Raw genomic sequence first — 19,453 nt, 5'->3', positions numbered from 1 at the left:
GCCCAAAGGATAACTCAGAAAACTTATAATGTAAGCCAGTTGTCACAAATCTCAAAAATTTCCAGAAACTGGAAGCAATAGGAATATGATGAAAAGCTTCCTTGATATCTAGAATCACAATGAAACAGCAGTCTCTAAGCAATGTTAGGATTGATTGTAAGGTGTTCATTTTGAATTTCTGAACATTTAAAAAGGTGTTCAGAAAGGACAAAACTAGGATGGGTCTCCAGGAATACTTCTTTTCTAGTACCAAGAAGATTCTAGAGTAAAATCCTTTGCTTTTGTGTATTGCAACCAGTGTTTCTGTGACCCCTGCTTCTGCCATGTGCATTCTGAGTTCTTTTGCAAATGACAGAAGTTAAAGAATCTCCAGTACATTAAGTCCAAACACCAAAGTGACTAATGTGGCAAATCAGTGCTGAAAATTAGCTCCACACACTTTACCCATGTTAAAATGTCATTAAAATAATATCAAATAGCAATTTGAACTATTGTCAAAGACAGTAAAATCTCCATAGTAAATTCAAATAACTTTATTCATGGTAAAATCACAATCTGATCTTAAAAATACACAGAGCAGAGTTATATACATATACTAAATGATGTTTGAATACTGAAAAATCTAAGTTCTGCAATATTTTCCTGTCAGAAGATGAAAATAAAGCAGAACAATAACAATAAAGACAGGCTTCTAGTGTCTAACAGCACACATACACACTCCACGTCTGACAGAAATACTGAAAGTTTCCACAGAAACAGTAAGCACAAGTATTTGTCAAAGACAGAAGCCAAATAAACATTGGTACAATCAGAAATTCCCACAGGATTTATTTTAAACACTGATAGAAATAAAATATTAATATATATATATATATATATATATATATATATATATATATATATATATATTATATATATAAAATAAACAGAAAAATAGAAAAAGAATAATAAATCTAATAATAAATTGAGAGAAAACTAGTCCCCAAATGGGGTTATCTGAGAGGTAAGCCAGAAAAATCAGCACTGAAGTCGATAAAAAGTTAGAGGAATTTCTTCTTTGGCTGGCAAAGACTGAAAACTCATTTCCTGACACAGCTAAATGTTTCCCATTCAGGATATGCTCACCCAATCAGCTGTCACAAGAAGAAGGAAGCAGAGTCTGAGTTTCTGAAAGCTAGGCACTACTGGGTTACTATGGCAGATAAAACAAAATGCCACCAAATCCTCTATAAGATATGGTGTCAAAAGCTAGATGCAGAACTTCCATTCTGGAGAATCAATGGCCTTTTCAACAGAAAATTACCTATTTTTTCTTGTAAATGATGCTGCTGGAAATACAATTTATAAGTTTCAGATAGTAAACCACATAGTTTAAAACAGAAAAAAACAACTCAATGCTAGTTTCATGACAGAGTGACTAAACTCTGACTGTGATCTAGGAGACCTGGATTTAAAGAGATGGCCCAGTCACTGGCAGGGTCAATAAAGGGTGAGGAGGGAGTAAATGATCAACACCAGCTTTTCCTTTCTTCTCCTGGGGGATGATATATTTTTTGCTGTACCTGAACATCCTCTAATGGAGACCGGGGGGGAGGGTGATAGCATGGTTGTGTGTATGGCACTTCACTGCAGAGCTAGGAGTGGGGGGAAGGTGGGTTTCAGCACATACCTGGCAATAGAACATATAGAAGGTGTATGTAATGCAAATGGAACATTATGTGAATCCCCCTCCTGTTATTGATGTTTCACCCTCCATCCAAGCTTAATTTCCATGAATACATAAGAAAAAACTTTGCCCCAGCTGCAATATAATAGCCTCCTCTTTCTTTCTTAATTTGAAAAAATGACCAAATAGGCCAAAACAGGGAAGAAAAACAGTAGAAAAATTAGCACTAGGGTAGAACCTCCCCCCAAAAACCAAGAATAAAAATATCAATATCTTCCTGAGTGGCAGCCTCCTGGATAACATTGCTAAAATGAAAATGAATTATGATTTATGACACTGAAGATCATAGATTTTGATATAATTCTTCTTGCATTTTTTTCCCCTGTATAATGAGGGCTCCATAATTCTTCTTGCAATATATTTTCCCTGGTATAATGAGGACTCCCTACTGAAATGTCTGCATTTCATCATCATACCGAATGCTAACCAGTCCATGTTCAGCTATGGAAAACAATAAAATGCATATGGCTAAATCTTGAACAGAAAAGAGCGAAACAAAAAAGCAACAAACAAGGACATCAATGAAAATAAATTCATCGAATGGTCATAGATGGCCAACAGCCAGGAAGTAACACGATGCATATGGTAAGAGAAGGGAAACCTCGATGATGTTCTTGACAATGGCTGAATATATACCCGAGTGCCAACAAGCTGAAAAAAAAGACAAAAAATACATGACGAGTGAATCTCAAAAATTGCCCTTCTCCTTAAAACTGTGGGGAAAGCCTCCCACACCACCCAAACTTATACATACCAACTCTGAGATGTCCATAACTCAGAGAAAAGAGAATATTCTGAGAAAAGACATCTCAGACTTAGTATATGTGAGTCCTATCTTTCAGCCACTCATTCTTCATATACTGGAACAGAAGCCAAATAAACACCGGTACAAGCAAAAATTCCCACAGGAATTATTTTAAACACTGACAGAAATAAAATATCAATATCTATCTATCTATCTATCTATATATATATATATATATATATATATATATATATATACACACACACACACACACATATATATATATATATATATATATATATATATATATTTTTTTTTTTTTTTTAAATAAACAAAAAAATAGAAAAAATAATAAATCTAATAATAAAATGAAAGAAAATTGGTTCCCAAATGGGATTATCTGAGACATAAGCCAGAAAATTCAGCAGTAGAGTCGATAAAGAGTTAGAAGACTTTCTTGTTTGGATGGCAAACACTGAACACTCACTTCCTATCACAGCTAAAGGTTTCCCTCTCAGGATATGCTCAGTCAATCAGCTGTCACAGGAAGAAGGGAGGGGAGTCTGAGTTTTTGAAAGTTGGGCACTATTGGGTTACCATGCAGATAAACCAAAATGCCACCAAGGCAGTGGAAATGTTGAACATCTACTGCTTTTCAGTTTTGAGCATTGTTTCTGATATCATTTTGATTGCTCAGCATGAAACAAACCCTAATCACCTATGATCTCTATATGTTTAAAAATCTTCCATATATTTCTCATCTTTACATAGAAACGGGTGTGATGATTCCGGGCACTATTCACTGTGCTCCTTTTATAATCTTCAAATCCTCTATAAGGAATGATGTCAAAAGCTAGATGCAGAAGTTCCATTCTAGATAATCAATGGCCTTTTCAACAGAAAATTACCTATTTTTTTCTTGTAAGTGATGCCATTGGAACACAATTCATAAGTTTCAGGTAGTATAACATATAGTTTAAAACAGAATCAACAACTCAATGCTAGTTTCATGACAGAGTGACCAAACTCTGACTGTGACCTAGGAGACCTGGATTTAAAGAGACAGCCCAGTCACTGGCAGGGTCAACCAAGGGTGAGGAGGGAGTAAATGGTCAATGCCAACTTGTTCTTTCTTCTCCTGGGGGATGATATATTGTTTGCTGTACCTGAACATCTTCTAATGGAGACTGGGGGGAATGATACCATGGTTATATGTATGGCACTTCACTGCAGAGCTAGGCATGGGTGGAAGGTGTGTTTCAGCACACATGTGGCAATAGAACATATAGAAGGTGTTTGTAATGCAAATGGAACATTATGTGAATCCCCCCTCCAGTTAATGATGTTTCACCCTCCAGCCAAGTTTAATTTCCATGCATAAATAAAAAAAATGCCCAGCTGTAATCTAATATCCTCCTCTTTCTTTCTTAATTTCAAAGAATGACCAAATAGGCCAAAGTAGGGAAGAAAAAAGTAAAATAATTAGCACTGGGGTAGAACCCCCCCCCCGCGCAAAAAAAAAACAAGAATAAAAATATCAGTATCTTCTTGAGTGGCAGCCTCCTGGATAACATTGCTAATATGAAAATGAATTATGATTTAGGACACTGAAGATCATAGATTTTGATATAATTCTTCTTGCATTCTTTTTGATTCCCTTGTATAATGAGGACGCCATAATTTTCTTGGAATATTTTTTCCCTGGTATAATGAGGACTCCCTATTGATATGTTTGCATTTCATCATCATGCCGAGTGCTAACTGGTCGATGTTCGGCTACTGAAACAATAAAACTCGAATCACTAAATCTCGAACGGAAAAGAGTGAAACAAAAAAGCAACAAACAAGGACATCAATAAAAATAAGTTCATCGAATGACAATCCAAGACACTTGCGGAAGAATAAGTCCACTCCAAGTACTGTAGTTCCTTTTCTTTAATACAGCACAAGCAAAAAATAATAAAAAATACAGAATATATATTGAAGTAGAAGATAAAACAACTGTGAACACAAAGCTTTTTTCGTCCCACCTGGTGGTGAGACTTCATCAGGTAAAGGCATTCACTATAACCAGTGCATTTAAATACAGTCCATGGTGCAAGCATGTTGTTAATCACCCAATGGGTGAGGGCTATTCCCCACATACTGATGATCCTATGAGGGTCCACTCAATAAGTAATTACTTCCTTTAAGAGTTTCTATGTCACAATACTGGAAAAGAGAGTGTGTATATTTACTTGCCTTTTAATAAGTCCAGAGGGTGTTTTGAATGAAACTCTTTAAAATTTTAAATTATTCATTATTTAAATGCACTGGTCTTAGTGAATGCCTTTACCTGAAGAAGTCTCACCACCAGGTGGGACAAAAGGTGCTTTGTGTTCACAGTTGTTTTATTTTCTACTTCAATATATATTCTGTATTTTTTATTATTTTTGCTTGTGCTATATTAAAGAAAATGAACTACAGTACGTGGAGTGGACTTACCTTCTTCTGTAAGTGTCTTGGATTGTTGTTTGGTCTTCTACTTTCCCTGGTTTTGTGTTTAAATTCATCGAATGGCCATAGATGGCCAACAACCAGGAAGTAACACGATGCATATGGTAAGAGAAGGGAAACCTTCGATGATGTTCTTGATGATGGCTGAACATAGACCCGAGTGCCAACAAGCTGAAAAAAAGACCAAAAATACAGGACAAGAGTGAATCTCAAAAATTGTTCTTTTCCTTAAAACTGAGGGGCAAGCCTCCTACACCCCCCTGAACTTATATATACCAACTTTGAGATCTCCATAACTCAGAAAAAAGAGAATATTCTGAGAAAAGACATCTCAGACTTAGTACATGTGAGTCGTATCTTTCAGCCACTCCTTCTTCATATACTGGAATTCGATCTAGAGGGTCTCGACATTTCAAATGGTTACCTATAAAGGAGACAGCAAAAAGCTGAAATCAGGATAGGGGGTTTACTTGGAAATTTAAAAGTAGGGAACTGGTAGAACTGTTAAACTGTAACCTAAACTGGAATGAAAATGTGTGACACCTTAATAAATAATTCTATAAAAAAAAACAAAAAGATTGAATCCAGCTCTGCATTCAGCAAAACAGATGACCAGACAAGACATACACTAAAAAAAGAGTTCTAGCACTTAATTTAAAGAAATAAAAATCTGTTGACCACAAATAGAGCTATTAAGTGGATTATCACTGACATCACAACCTCACATTTTACATGCAACTCTGTAACTCTAAATGGGTATGTGCAGGTTCATATATGTTCATACATTCAACTGTCAACCTTATGTCTTACTGCCTTTCAAGAAACATGACTGCTGTAACCTCATGTTGACATTTTCTATTTCCCATATACATATCAAGTTTATTTTTGAAGCACTTTGATGAGTACATTTCCATGACACTATAGGTATGCTTACCTCACAATGTTGTAAAGCACTGTGTAATATATCTGTCCCAATTTTTTTATATTACTAATATTTACTTTTATGTTTAATAGTAGGTTCCCCAAACTGGACTCAGCTCCCCCAAGTAAAGCAAAAAGAACAGACAAATCAGATATCCTTATGTGCAAAAATGTTTTAGCACATGCAGTTAGATAAGACACACATAAGAAGAAAGCCCTAAATATTTTAATACATTTGTATTTTATATGCACAGTTTTCAGCATTTTTTTACATGTGATTAGACACCACTCACCGTTTTAAATCATCTTTTTTTATGTCCAGATAATATGCAAGCAGCTGAATATCTGATCCTGATGACATTAATATAAATTTGTCCATGAAATAAAACTGTGCTGATCGAATAGGCTTATGGAACTTTTCCTTCCCCTAAAATCAATGTCACACTGTATTAGATGTGAAAGTGCAAATGCAGCAATGATATTTTACAGTAAAGTACTAAAGAATATGTACAAAACATAGCCACCTGGCAGAGTGACCATGAACATTGGCTCTAGATAATTGTCACTGTTGATGTTACACCTTGACCTGACGGATGTGTGGGTGGATATGTACATGCATTATACATTTAACTATATAAATATTTAACTGTACCATGCATTATATTTGTTTCCTTTTAAAACTGAAAAAACTATTACGATATACTGATTTTTATACTTACCCCAAAAATGTTCTCAACAATCCCAAAATCAGTTTACATTAACCCATAGCACCATAAATGTTATTTTTTTTATAAATTCATATAAAACCCTCTCTCATTATTTAATGCATTTATTATACTGAAAAAACCACCAGTGAAACCACTTTGGTTTGAACTGCATGTGTTCCTTCAATACAGAAAAGCTACATGGTACTTGCTTACAGTTACTTTAGTCTAACTCCAGTAACCTTAGAAGAAACTACAGAAGACAAATACCAAACATTTGGAAGAGCACCAAAATTACCAGCCTACACTTTTTAATAAAAATTCACAGCAAAACATGGGCACACGAGTACATACACGACAGGAATATTTTGAGAATTTCAAGGAGGCAAGTGGGTGAGGAGTGAGGCTGACCATGTCATCAAACATGAGGGATGCTATTTAAAAAAATGTTATACAAATACAAAAGAATAAGCCTGTTACTGCCTCTTATAGATTCTCTTTTATACATTCTCTCATATTTATATGAAGGAAATGGAAAATGTACACTTAATGAGTCCCTTGAAAAGAACAACTGTTCTAATAGATTACCAGAATAAGTAATGGTTCTCCATTCTGTGTGGCCCATATTCGTAATGATGCATCCTCTGAAGCTGACATAATCCATTTTTTGTCAAAACTCCAGTCAACACACGTCACTGCTGCATCATGACCTGAAAAACAAAAAATACATACATACATATAAATATTTCAAGTATGGGCAATAATGCCCTTGTAGCCTGCTAATATACCAAAACAGTTGTTCATATAGTAATTTTCCAGGATGTTCTTAAAAACATCTAAGCTAGTGCTTGCTTTATTTAATTTGGTAGTCTATTCCATTCATCAGCTAAGGTATTGGAAGCAAATAACTAGAGAGAGAAAGGTAATAGAATGGGAAGAGGCCAATAATTTATTTGGACTACAGGTTAGAGATTGCCTTCCCTATCAAGGATTAACATCAGAGTATAGGCAAACAGAAAAAAATAGGGGGGTTCTAAATGAAAGACCAGCACTGGTAGAGTTTTTACTTGAATCTAGAACAGAAGCTGCTATTAAAAAAGGAATAATTAGCACAGTATATACAATATTGCCTGATAACTATAAGAATCAATCAGAAGAGGTTAGAAAGGATTGGGAAGAGAAACTGGATAAGCAACCCACAAAGAGACAATGGGAGGATAAATGTATGTCTCCCAAATATGCAAAAAAATCTAGAAGATTTAGGACTTTTGCTTGGAAATGTTTACATAGATATTTTATACCCCAAGTGGGTAATGCTGCTCAATGCCAGAAGTCTCAATCTCAAAATGCACGCACTCGAGGCCCTTCTCAGTATGGAGAACATCGATGTCTGTGCTGTGACAGAAACCTGGTTCAAGGCTCCTGAGAGCACCCCAGCGCTATCAGGTTTTACCTCATATCATGCGTTCCGGCCCCAAAATTCGGACAATACCAAGAAAGGAGGGGGGGTGTCCATATTCATCAAGGACACCCACACCTCAAGATTGGTGGCAACGCACGATGCATCGGAGACCATCCAGGTGCAATTAACCATAGGCAAGACTGCTCTGCAATTTGTAGCATGTTACAGGCCACCCTCGCAAACCCAGGAACCTCACATGGCTTTCCTGAAAACACTGGAGGGGATAAATGTATCTCCAAATACCATTATACTAGGTGACTTCAATTACCCAAATATAGACTGGGAACACTACTCAAGCCCAAACACTCTGGCCCAAATGTTCCTGGAATTCATAAACTCAAATGCCATGGAACAACTAGTCACCATCCCCACAAGAGGAGAAAACATACTTGATCTCATCATCACGAACATGGGAGCACAATGTTCAACACCTGAAGTATACCCCTCACTGGTGAGATCAGATCACAAGCTAATCTTGCTGGAGGTCCTCATCCCACCCCCACCTGAAACAAAAAACCACAGTAAAGAACTTCTCAAAAGCTGACTTCACACTTCTAAAGACTAGTGTGGTCTCTTTTAAGGCCCCGCGCCTGCGGTAAACACTACGCAAGCCGCTGAATCACTTACAAATGCCTTCTACCAGCACCTGCAGGACTGCATGGATCAGGCAATCCCAAACAAAACAAAGACTCTCTGTACCAAAGGCAGGCGTCCAGTCTGGTGGACCCCAGCCATAAACAAACTCTACAACAAAAGGAGGAAGCTACTACAAGATAGAGCTAAATCCTTAAGAGGTAAGACACCTTTGATCATTATAAGTAAAAGCTAAGAGCTCTCATAAAATCATCCAAAGCAAATTTTGAGAAAAAATAGCTAAGGACTCAAAAGACAATCATAAGGCCTTCTTTAGCTATGTTAGAAACCTGGGAGGAAGCTCCCAGATATGCTCAGAATTAGTTCAAAACGATGTGAAGATTACTGATCCTACAGACATTGCCAACATACTGGCTGACAGGTTCAGTGCAAACTTCACCCCACCCTCCCAAAAGGAGATATATCTATACCAAATGATAGTAGCCCCCAAACATCTCTAATGCCCAGGTGAAAACTGCTCTCTCCAAGCAAAAAACACTGCATCCATGGGACCTGATGGTGTCCCCGGATGTGTACTCCACGAACTCAACGAGGAATTAAACCCACAGTTAGGACAGCTGTTTAATCTCAGTCTCACCTCTGAATACACCCAGGAGTGGCGCACAGCGACTGTGGTCCCACTTCACAAAGGCGGTGCCTCCACCGACCCTGGAAATTACCATCCCATTAGCTTGACAAGCCTTATCTGCAAAGCCATGGAAAGGATCATAATGGATCTCATAAATAAAGACATAGGAATTTGCAGACTCTGGATCAAACCCAGTTTGGCTTTGTCAAAGGCAGATCATGCCTTCTAAACTTGGTTGACTTCTTTGAAACGGTCACCAAGGCCATTGATGAGGGTAAGGCAGTCCATACAGCCTACCTGGACCTAGCAAAGGCCTTTGATACAATACCCCACTCGGTATCATTGAAAAACTCATCAGCCTAAAGGTAAACCCATACGTCACAAGATGGGTTGCAAACTGGCTGAGTGACAGAACCCACAGGGTCAGAGTTGCTGGCGCCATGTCAGACTCAATGCCTGTCACAAGTGGTGTCCCACAGGGCTCAGTCCTGGGCCCACTCTTGTTCGCATCTACTTCTCCAGTACAAGCAAACACAGGAGGGTTATGGCTGACCAAGTTTGCAGATGACTGCAAACTGGGCCATAGTCGAAAACACATCTGACACAGATATCCTTCAGAAGGGCCTCACAGAAACGGATAACTGGTGCCAGAGCCATGGCCTAAAGTTAAATGCCAAAAAATGCATAGTCATACCCTTCGGGAAAATCAAGGTTACCCCTAGCTACCATATAAGAGGCAATCCACTGAGCACAGAAGAAGTTATCAGGGACCTGGGGACCCAGGTTGACAGTAACCTTTCATTCGACACTCATGTTGCTAAAATAGTTAGGAAGACCTTCTACATTGCCCACCTGATCATGAAGGGTTTCACATCTAGATCAATGGAGGTCATAGTCTCCCTGTACTCATCACTCATCAGACCAATGATTGAGTACAATGCCCCATTCGGAATGTATCTGACCCGACACTTGCAGCAGCTGGAGAGGCCCCAAAAGTTCCTCACCAAAAGGATAAAAGGTCTCAAAGATATGTCTTATGCTGCCCGGCTGAAAGAACTCCAGCTCTATTCAGTCGCCACCGCCTGCTCAGAGGTGACCTGTGCCTGACATACAAGGCCATGTCAAACCCAGATTTGATGAACATGCTTCACCTCAAAAATCGAAATCTCTTAGAGCCACAAGGGCAGGAGACCTAAACCTAGACACAGCTATTAATAGGACGTGCTGGAGGGATAGATTCATCACCCAAAGACTCCCTATGCTGTGGAACAAAATCCCAGTATATGTGAGGCAGAGCACCTCGCTGGCTTTGTTCAAGAGGAATCTTGACCAATGGATGGGAGATCGCAGATATACCCCAGGGATTAACTCAGTGTCTCTGCTCAACAGAGGCACTGCAAAATAATGGGCATAGTTTCTCCAAACTAAAGGGGTGGCGTAAGCCACAAAACTATGGGCTAGGCTTGTAAATGCCCTCGGGCAGATAGCCTAGTATAAACCTATGAACCTATGAACCTATAAGTAGACGCCATAGAATTTTTCCTCAGGTAGACAGCAAATGTTGGAGGTGTGACGGGGAAGAAACAGGTACTTATGAACATATTTTATGAGAGTGCGGTGGGTTGGTGGACTTTAAGTATTCCCTGTGGGATGCACTGTTGGAGATGCTATGTAGGCAGATTGGTGTGATGAGGAAGATGATTTTTCTGAGCTATGATACAGAATTGGAATTGCCTAGACATGGTAAGGCCTTGTTGAGTCTAATTATGGTGGCTGCCAAAAAAGCAATTACTAGAAAACAGAAATCAGAATTTAAACCAACTATATTAGAAGTGGCAACTACAACAACAGAGATAAAACAACTGGAACTGAGATCTTAAGAAAAGGGTAGGAGCAAACTACATAGGAAAAAAAATGGTAATTGTGGGAACAATGCAGAGGAGGAATGAAGTTTAAAAGAAGGCAGGATTTAAATGGGCTATGTCATGTTTAACTGAAAATGATTGGGTAGATTATAAATGATGTATAATGTTTGCAACTGGGAGTGTGTTAGTATGGTTTGTGATGTGAAATGCTTGCAACTAGGACTGGTTCAGTGTGGTCTGTTTTCATTTATAGAAATGTACGATTGCTTACGTCATAAGTGATGGCTTAATAAAGATTTTTCTTGTTTAAAAAAAGGGGCAGGAATTGTATAATTTCTGTAACGTTGCTTAAGTTATATGATATATAACAATATATGTGAAGTCTAATGTTTCTTAATGTTAATTTGTTAATACAGTTTGATTACTTTTGTATAAATATACATTTGCCTGTGTCACAAGTGATAATTCAATAAAGGTGTTTAACAAAAAAGAAAAGAAAACCGATTAGTATACTTTTCATTCCTATAGAATCTTCTATATATGTTGTCTGGGGGTCAAAAAACTTTAACATTAAAAAAAACCCACAAAAATGTACTTTTTTACATCTTTGCATTGGGAAAAGCCCCCCCTGCACCCATCCCCCACACCCCCCTGGCAAATTATATATACCAATTCAAAGATAGCACTATAGTGAGGAAAAGGGTAAATTTCCCGATCCTCACTGTACAGAGCTCTCCATTCAAAAGATTTGCGTCTTCAAAAACTCGATCGTATGGTCTCCACCATATGGAGTTCGATTTTCTGAAAATGCAATTAACTGATGGGGACCCATTGTCTGATGATTCTCTATTACTTTTTGATAACCCCATACATACCCAGAGATAGTTATCTCTAAATGCCCTATATATCTAAATAAAGTCTGCTCTTAAATCTCTACATGAGACACTGTACAAGTTAAAATATTTCAGTCCTTCATAATAACTTAAATTTTCACATCCATGTATGCCCTTGGTAAATTTCCTTTGTACTCTTTCCAGTTTACATGTGCTTATTTTCCTATAAGGTTGTCATATTGTTATTCCATAACTCAAGTGGGCGTCTAATATAACTAACAAATGATAACTTCATCATTTCTGAATTCCTAGATTTTATAAATGACTTTATACAACCCCTGCACCCAGCCTCCCACACCCCCTGTAAATTATATATATCAACTCCGAGATCACACTACAGTGAGGAAAAGGGCAAGTTTCCTGATTCCCTCTGCACGGAGATCTCCATTCAGAAGCATTGAGTTTTCAAAAACTCAATTGTATGGTCTCAACCATATGGAGTTTGAGTTCTTATAAGGCTTCCATATTGCTGGCTCCAATATCACTTCCCCAAAAAGACACTCAAGAGCTTGGGCCATAAAATACATGCACTTTACTGAGACTGATAAAAAAATGGTTTAGCACTTTCATCTACCCATAGTAGACTTCATTAGAACACCATTTTGATTACACAGCTGGGTTAAATAATGACCAACTCCCAATCAAATTGGACAATCAATTAATCTGATACATATTCATTCCCTTCATAAATATGCATAACTTGTCATATATAGCATGTAAATTTCTTAAAAATACACTACCTAAAAATCCACTGTATTGTAAAATACACACTTGTAAAAACTTTAAATTTGAAATTTGTAGTTACCTCTGTAGCCTCAGTAATGGGGGTACAATTCATTATTTCCAAACCCACCCCCAGAAGGGGTTTATATATTTTCCCCCACTCTCGCTTAACATAATTAGTGATATCATCTATAAGTGCATTTGGATATCCCCTCTCTCTAAACATACTGCCAATATAACCTAATTCATTCACCATCTCGTGATAATCTGAAGTCATACGAGCAGTTCTTATGCATTGTCCCTTAAGTATGCTTTTCTTCTGGCTTATAGGATGACAACTAGAATACTCTAAGTAAGTATTACTAAAAGTCTCTTTTCTATAAATTTTTGACTTAAAACCACTAGGCATAGAGTAGATGTAGGCATACAGATATGATATACCCTTACTACTAAACCTGTGCATAAATTTAAGATAAGTACTCGACTTATTCAGGTAATTAACAAATGTCTCCATCTCCTCAATAGTGCCAGTCCATAAAATAAAAATGTCATCCAAAAACCTGACATAACATTTGACATATTTATACAAAGCATTCTTAAAAATATATTCTTCTTCCCAATCAAGAAGGACTAAATTGGCATACATGGGGGCACAAGTGGCCCCCATAGCGCCCCCCCCGGGTTGCCTATAATATTCACCTTCATAATAAATATAGTTATTGTCCAAAACTAGACTCATAAATTCCACAAGTAGGCCCACCTTATCCCATTCAAGTTGTGTGTATTTCTGTATGCTGTTACTGAATCTAACCATACCATCTTCCTTAGGTATACATGAAAAAAGATCCACCACATCAATGGTTAAATATATTAAACCATCCTGCCACAATTGAAGTTTCAACCGGCTTAAAAAGTCCCAAGAATCTTTAACTATATGTGGGACAGTATCATATATTGATTTCAGACATCTGTCAATCACCATACCGAATGGGAATGTTTTTGCCTTACTACCTGATATTATAGGCCAAAATGGGGGGGTCGTGTAGAGCTAGAACAGGAAATTCTACTCGTAAAAATTTATATATTTCTATATCTATTTTATTGTCCAAAAAAAATTCTTCTAAATAAGGGTCAATACGTTGGTAGGCAATATTAATTTAATTTAATGAGGATACTTCATATTTCCCCTGATATATGTAAAATATCGTGAATTTTATTAATATAGTCATTAGTATCTTATAACACGATACCCCCACCTTTGTCAGGTTTCATTATACGTATATTATTATTGCTGCATAATTCTCTTAATATTTGATATTCTCTTTCACTTAGATTGTATTTCATCCAGGTTTTTTTTACTCACCTCCTGATATTTGTATAACCCATCCGTCACTACCTTTTCATACAGTATTAAGAGAAAAGACTCAAACAATGCCCTTTATAGGCACATTGAAGGGAGTGCCAACTGTCATACTTTTAAGTTTGCTATTTTAGAACAGCTTAAGATAAAACCTAGGGGGAGGGAATGTGAAGGTAAAGCTGGGGGAAAAGGAAGTGAAATGGCAAATTTTACTTAATGCCATTACACCCCTGGGTATAAATGACAATATCCCTATTAAACCAGTGTTAGAAGCAAGATTATTGTTTTTTATTTGTTGTCTTAATATCTTTGTCAGACATTGTGTTGACAGAATTCATTGTGCTATATTTGTGATTTTAACAAGTGTTATTTATTAGTTTTAAAGTGTTTACAAGTGTGTATTTTACAATACAGTGGATTTTTAGGTACTGTATTTTTAAGAAATTTACATGCTATATATATGACTTCTTTCTTCTTCTTCTTTCAGATTTTCCCAGTTAGGGGTCGCCACAGCGGATCACCTGTCCGCTCAGGATTGGCAGTGGAGTTTTACGGTGTTGAGTTGCCAGCCCGGCGCCCAACCTCCAACAGAAGGCACACACATGCATGCACGCACACCTAGGGCCAATTTAGAGTGCCCAATCCACCTACAGCATGTCTTTGGGATGTGGGAGGAAACCGGAGCACCCAGAGGAAACCCACGCGACCACAGGGAGGACATGCAGACTCTGCACAGAAGGCACCCCAGCTGAGGATCGAACCGGAAAACCTCTTGCTGTGAGGTGGCAATGCTAACCGCTGCACCATCGTGGCCGCCTCCCATGCTATATATGACAAGTTATGCATACTTATGAAAGGAATGAATATGTATCAGATTAACTGATTGTCCAATTTGATTGGGAGTTGGTCATTATTTAACCCAATTGTATAATTAAAATGGTGTTCTGATGAAGTCTACTATGGGTAGATGAAAGTGCTAAACCATTTTTTTTATCAGTCTCAATAAAGTGCATGTATTTTACGGCTCGAGCTCTTGGGTGTCTTTTTGGGGAGGTGATACTAGATCCAGCGATATAGACTTTTTTCTTGGTTGATTTTTACTTGACTTTCAATGGTGTGTGTTATTTTATAAGGTTTCCATATTGTTATTCCATAACTCAAGTATGGGTCTAATATAACTAACTAATAATGACTTCATCGTTTCTGATGTCCTAGACTTTATAAATCACTTTAAACAATCTAGTCATCTATCATTAACCAATTGGTTGATATGAATAGAAAAAACTCAAAGCCGGATCTACTCCTATACCCAGGTCCTTAAATCTACAGTTTCAATCACTGTGTGTTGTATTAGGCATTCAATTTTTAGTTTATGTCTCCCAAATCTCAACTGCTTAGTTTTTGATGTATTTATCAGCATATTATTCCCCTGTGCCCCTATGATCAATGTAGTCAAGTTCTTTTGCAGACATACCATATCTGTAACACATGTAACCAGTTTATCCATTGTTCAAGTCATCTGCATACAGACTGCAGAACACCTCAGATGAAAAATATAGATCTGAAAAATGCAATCTAAAGCCTAGGATAGAGCCCTGTGAGACACCCTGTATGATACTTTCCATGTCCTATTTGTAAGCCATGTAGCTATCCATCACACCAAGAAGACATCAATACCTAGCTGTTATAATTTATTAATCAGTGTTTGTGTATGATGCTATGAAATGCTGAAGTGAAATCAAAAAAATTACATTACAGCACAATTTTATACTCATAGCTGTTATTATACTGCTATAGAACATGATGTTACAGGTGGTAATACATCTGTTTTCAATGTTTGCATGCTGATATATAGTTTCAAGTCCAAACCTTTCCAGTTTTGACAATAATTTATCCAATATAACATTCTCCATTATTTTTTCACAACATGAATCTGGGTTTATCCTACTTCCCTTTCCTTTAAAGACAAGTTTAACAAGTGCATGTCTCCAACCATGAGGAATCTCTCCATATTTATATGACATCGTAAATAACTAACAGATATAATAGTATTGTAAGTTCATGCTGAAGTGTTCTTAGGTCATTGTTACTAATTCTGTCACCTCCCTGTGCTTTTTTGGATGTGGTTGTATAGTTCTTTTTCAAATATAATCTAATTTGATTTCAGTATCTGAGGTTACCTGGATGTCACTAGGACAATGTATCACCCCCTTTGTGGAGCCAAACTGCTTTGCATAAAATTTTGTAACTATATCTCTAATCTGTTATGTCTGAGAATAAATTTTAGAATGTATGCACAATTAATCAATTTGTATGTCTTTACTCCTCCCACATTATCTATAAAATGATTTCCTATTTTGCTCAATATCTTTATATACATTTTCTTCAAAATGGTCTTGATCTTGCTTCATACCATGTTTAATTTGTCTGTCCAGCTTCTTTATTGCAGTTTTCAAAGTCATAGTGCAACCTCTTTTCCATTCTCTGTTACTTTTTGTCTTTCACCTTAAGTATCTTTTTCTTATGGAAACATATCCTACTGATGTTGAGTGCCTAGATACTGATGTTAAACATTTCTTTTTTATCTTCTACAATCACACAATTTCTCTTTCAAAACTTTCCACATTCTTTCTGCAGTTTTTCCACTGAATGTATAATTCCAATTAGTTTTACATAGTGACCATTTTGCTTACATATAATCTATTATTAATCTTCTGTGCATTGGTTTAGATTTCAGTTTAGCAGAATTGTTGTTGTTTATCTTTCAGCTTTTCCCGGTTAGGGGTCGCCACAGTGGAACTCCGGTCCGCTAATGATTGGCAGTTGTTTTTTTTTTTATGGTGTCGAGTTGCCAGCCCAACACCCAACCATTCAACGCATGTCTTTTGAATGCCCACTCAACCACGGGGAGGACATGCAGACCCCACACAGAAGCACTCCCAACCCAAGCCGAGAACCGAACAGGAGAACCTCTTGCTGTGAGGCAACAACGCTACTGCTGCAATACCGCGGAATACTAGTTTAGCAGAATTATCTATCATGAAAATAACTTTTATAACCCCATGATCACTGCCCAACAACAGTGGTAAAACTTGACATGAAGTAACAGTAATTCCTTTAGGAAGACAAATAGCGTCTAGTATGTTCTTTCCCTGGTAGTCTTTTTCACAATCTGAAGCAACTGTTATTCGTGAGCACACATAAATAATTTCCTCACTAATGTTGCTGAATAAGAAGTTATGTACCTACCATAACGTTCCATGTTATTTGTCTTCATCTCGCCTTCTTTCTTGCTGGATGGGTTCGGAGCTGATCCTCGGCTCCGACTCGGCCTTTTTCTAAAGCTCGAGAGCTATTTACCGGCTCGAGGCCTCCCCTTATCCCACAATGCTAGGCGTCAGATATCCAGATCTCGTTTGGAAAGCTAACACCATGGAAAAAAACACACTAGTTCCCACCAAAGGTTTACCTACAGTGCTACAAACAGAGGAGGACGTAACCTAAAAACAAGGTCAACCGTAGGAAGAAGGCCTCAAAAGGGATTCTTCTCGGTCCTAACCAGGCTAGGGGGATGGCGGGTGGGACGCAAGAAAGAAGGCGAGATGAAGACAACTAACATGGAACGTTATGGTAGGTACATAACTTCTTAATGTTAAGTTGTCTATCTCGCCTTCATTCTTGCTGGATGGGACAGCGTCCCTAGCACCTTAGCCCTGGGTGGCTCATCGAAACAGACTCTTGAGCACAGTGGAACCAAAAACAGCTCGATTCCTGGAGGCCATATCCAACTTGTAATGTGAAATGAAGGTATGAGCAGTGGCCCATGTCGCTGCAGCACAAATAGATTCCATTGGAAGTCTAGCCTGAAAAGCTACCGACGTAGCCAATGCTCTGGTGGAATGAGCTTTGAAGGAAGTTCTTTATGTCTCAGTTGGTAGATCAAGGTAATAATAGAGACCAGCCACCTGGACAAGGTTACCTTAGAAACTGGCAGGCCCTGCTTCCCCTCAGCATAGGACAGGAAGAGTTGATCTGATTTTCTTGACTGTTTGGTCCTATCCAAATAAAAACGTAACTGCCTATGAACATCCAAATAGTGTAACTTTTGTTCAGCTCTATTTGAATAATTAGGAAAAAAGACAGGAAGATCAATAGCCTGATTGAGATTTGTCTCTGAGGGTATTTTGGGCAAAAAGGAAGGATTAGTCCTGAGTGAAACTCTATCTTTGTGAAAAATAAGATATGGAGGATGAACACAAAGGTCTTGAAGTTCCGATACTCTTCTGGCCAATGTGATGGCTACTAAGAAGAGAGTCTTCCAGGAGAGTAACTTTAAGGAACAAGAAGCTGCAGGTTCAAAAGAAGGGAGAATCAATGAAGTTAATATCAAGTTCAAATCCCACGGAGGGGGAGGATCTTTAACCGGGGGTCTAAGTAAGATAGTTCCTTTAAGAAAGGCCTTACAATGTTTGTGGGACATGATACTGGACTCTGATATGCTAACGTGAAAATTTGCGATAGCAGCCAATTGGACCCTAATGGTGGCAGCTGAGGAACCTGCTCGAAAATGTTCCACCAAAAAATCTAAAACATTATGGACAGGGGTTGTAAAGGGGGTCGATCTTTCTAGCCTCTGCCCAGAAAGAAAAATGTTTCCTCTTACTAGCATAAGTTTTTCTAGTAGAAGGTTTGTGCGAAGAAAGTATGATTTTGCGCACTGTCTGAGAAATATGTGGAAGCCTGGCTAAGGTTGGAAGGGGAGCAACCAAGCTGTGAGGTTGAGAGAGTGAAGGGATTGGTGCAGCCCGCCCGACTGATGGATCAAGAGGTCTGACACTGGGTCCAGATTCCAGGGCTGCTCCAGCAGGTGATGATGCAGGAATGGGAACCAAATTTGTCGAGACCAGTAAGGAGCAATGAGGATCATCCTGGATCCCAAAGCGGTCGCTTTCTGAATCAGTTTTGGAATTAAGGGAAAAGGAGGGAATGCACAGAGCAGACCCCGGGGCCAATTGTGAACTAGAGCATCTCTGGGGGAATGACCTGGGAGGGGGAAGAGAGTGAAGAAGTCACTGCACTTGCTGTTGAGAGGGGTTGCAAAAAGGTCGCAGCAAGGTTGACCCCATCTGCGGAAGTTTTGTCCACTACTAATTGATTGAGAGACCACTCATGAGGCATAAGGATTGCTTTGCTTACCTTGTCCGCTATGACGTTGGACTTCCCGGGGATGTGCATTGCTATCAGAAACAGTTGAGAGGAGATCGCCCACTGCCAAAGTCTGAGTGCTTCTCGACATAAGGGATAGGACCTGGTTCCGCCCTGCTTGTTGATGTACC

The 19,453-nt window shown here is 38.2% G+C and overlaps 1 protein-coding gene across 1 annotated transcript in view; it reads right to left on the bottom strand.

Annotated features, from left to right (window-relative positions):
* WDR27 (WD repeat domain 27) overlaps positions 1 to 19,453 on the bottom strand; it is a 2,477,832-nt gene that overhangs the window by 872,824 nt on the left and 1,585,555 nt on the right. Inside the window, exons 18-19 of the mRNA XM_044072816.1 lie at positions 7,181 to 7,302; positions 6,182 to 6,315 (exon numbers count right to left, since the gene is read on the bottom strand). Of these exons, the coding sequence (XP_043928751.1) occupies positions 6,182 to 6,315; positions 7,181 to 7,302 (256 nt within the window). The remainder of the gene's footprint in view (positions 1 to 6,181; positions 6,316 to 7,180; positions 7,303 to 19,453) is intronic.

This window comes from Protopterus annectens, chromosome 1.part0, assembly GCF_019279795.1.
Source record: "Protopterus annectens isolate FY-2018-M chromosome 1.part0, PAN1.0, whole genome shotgun sequence".
Lineage (NCBI taxonomy): Eukaryota > Metazoa > Chordata > Ceratodontiformes > Protopteridae > Protopterus > Protopterus annectens.
The sequence above is the reverse complement of the archived record's forward strand: the minus strand, read 5'-3'. Positions and strand labels throughout refer to the sequence as shown.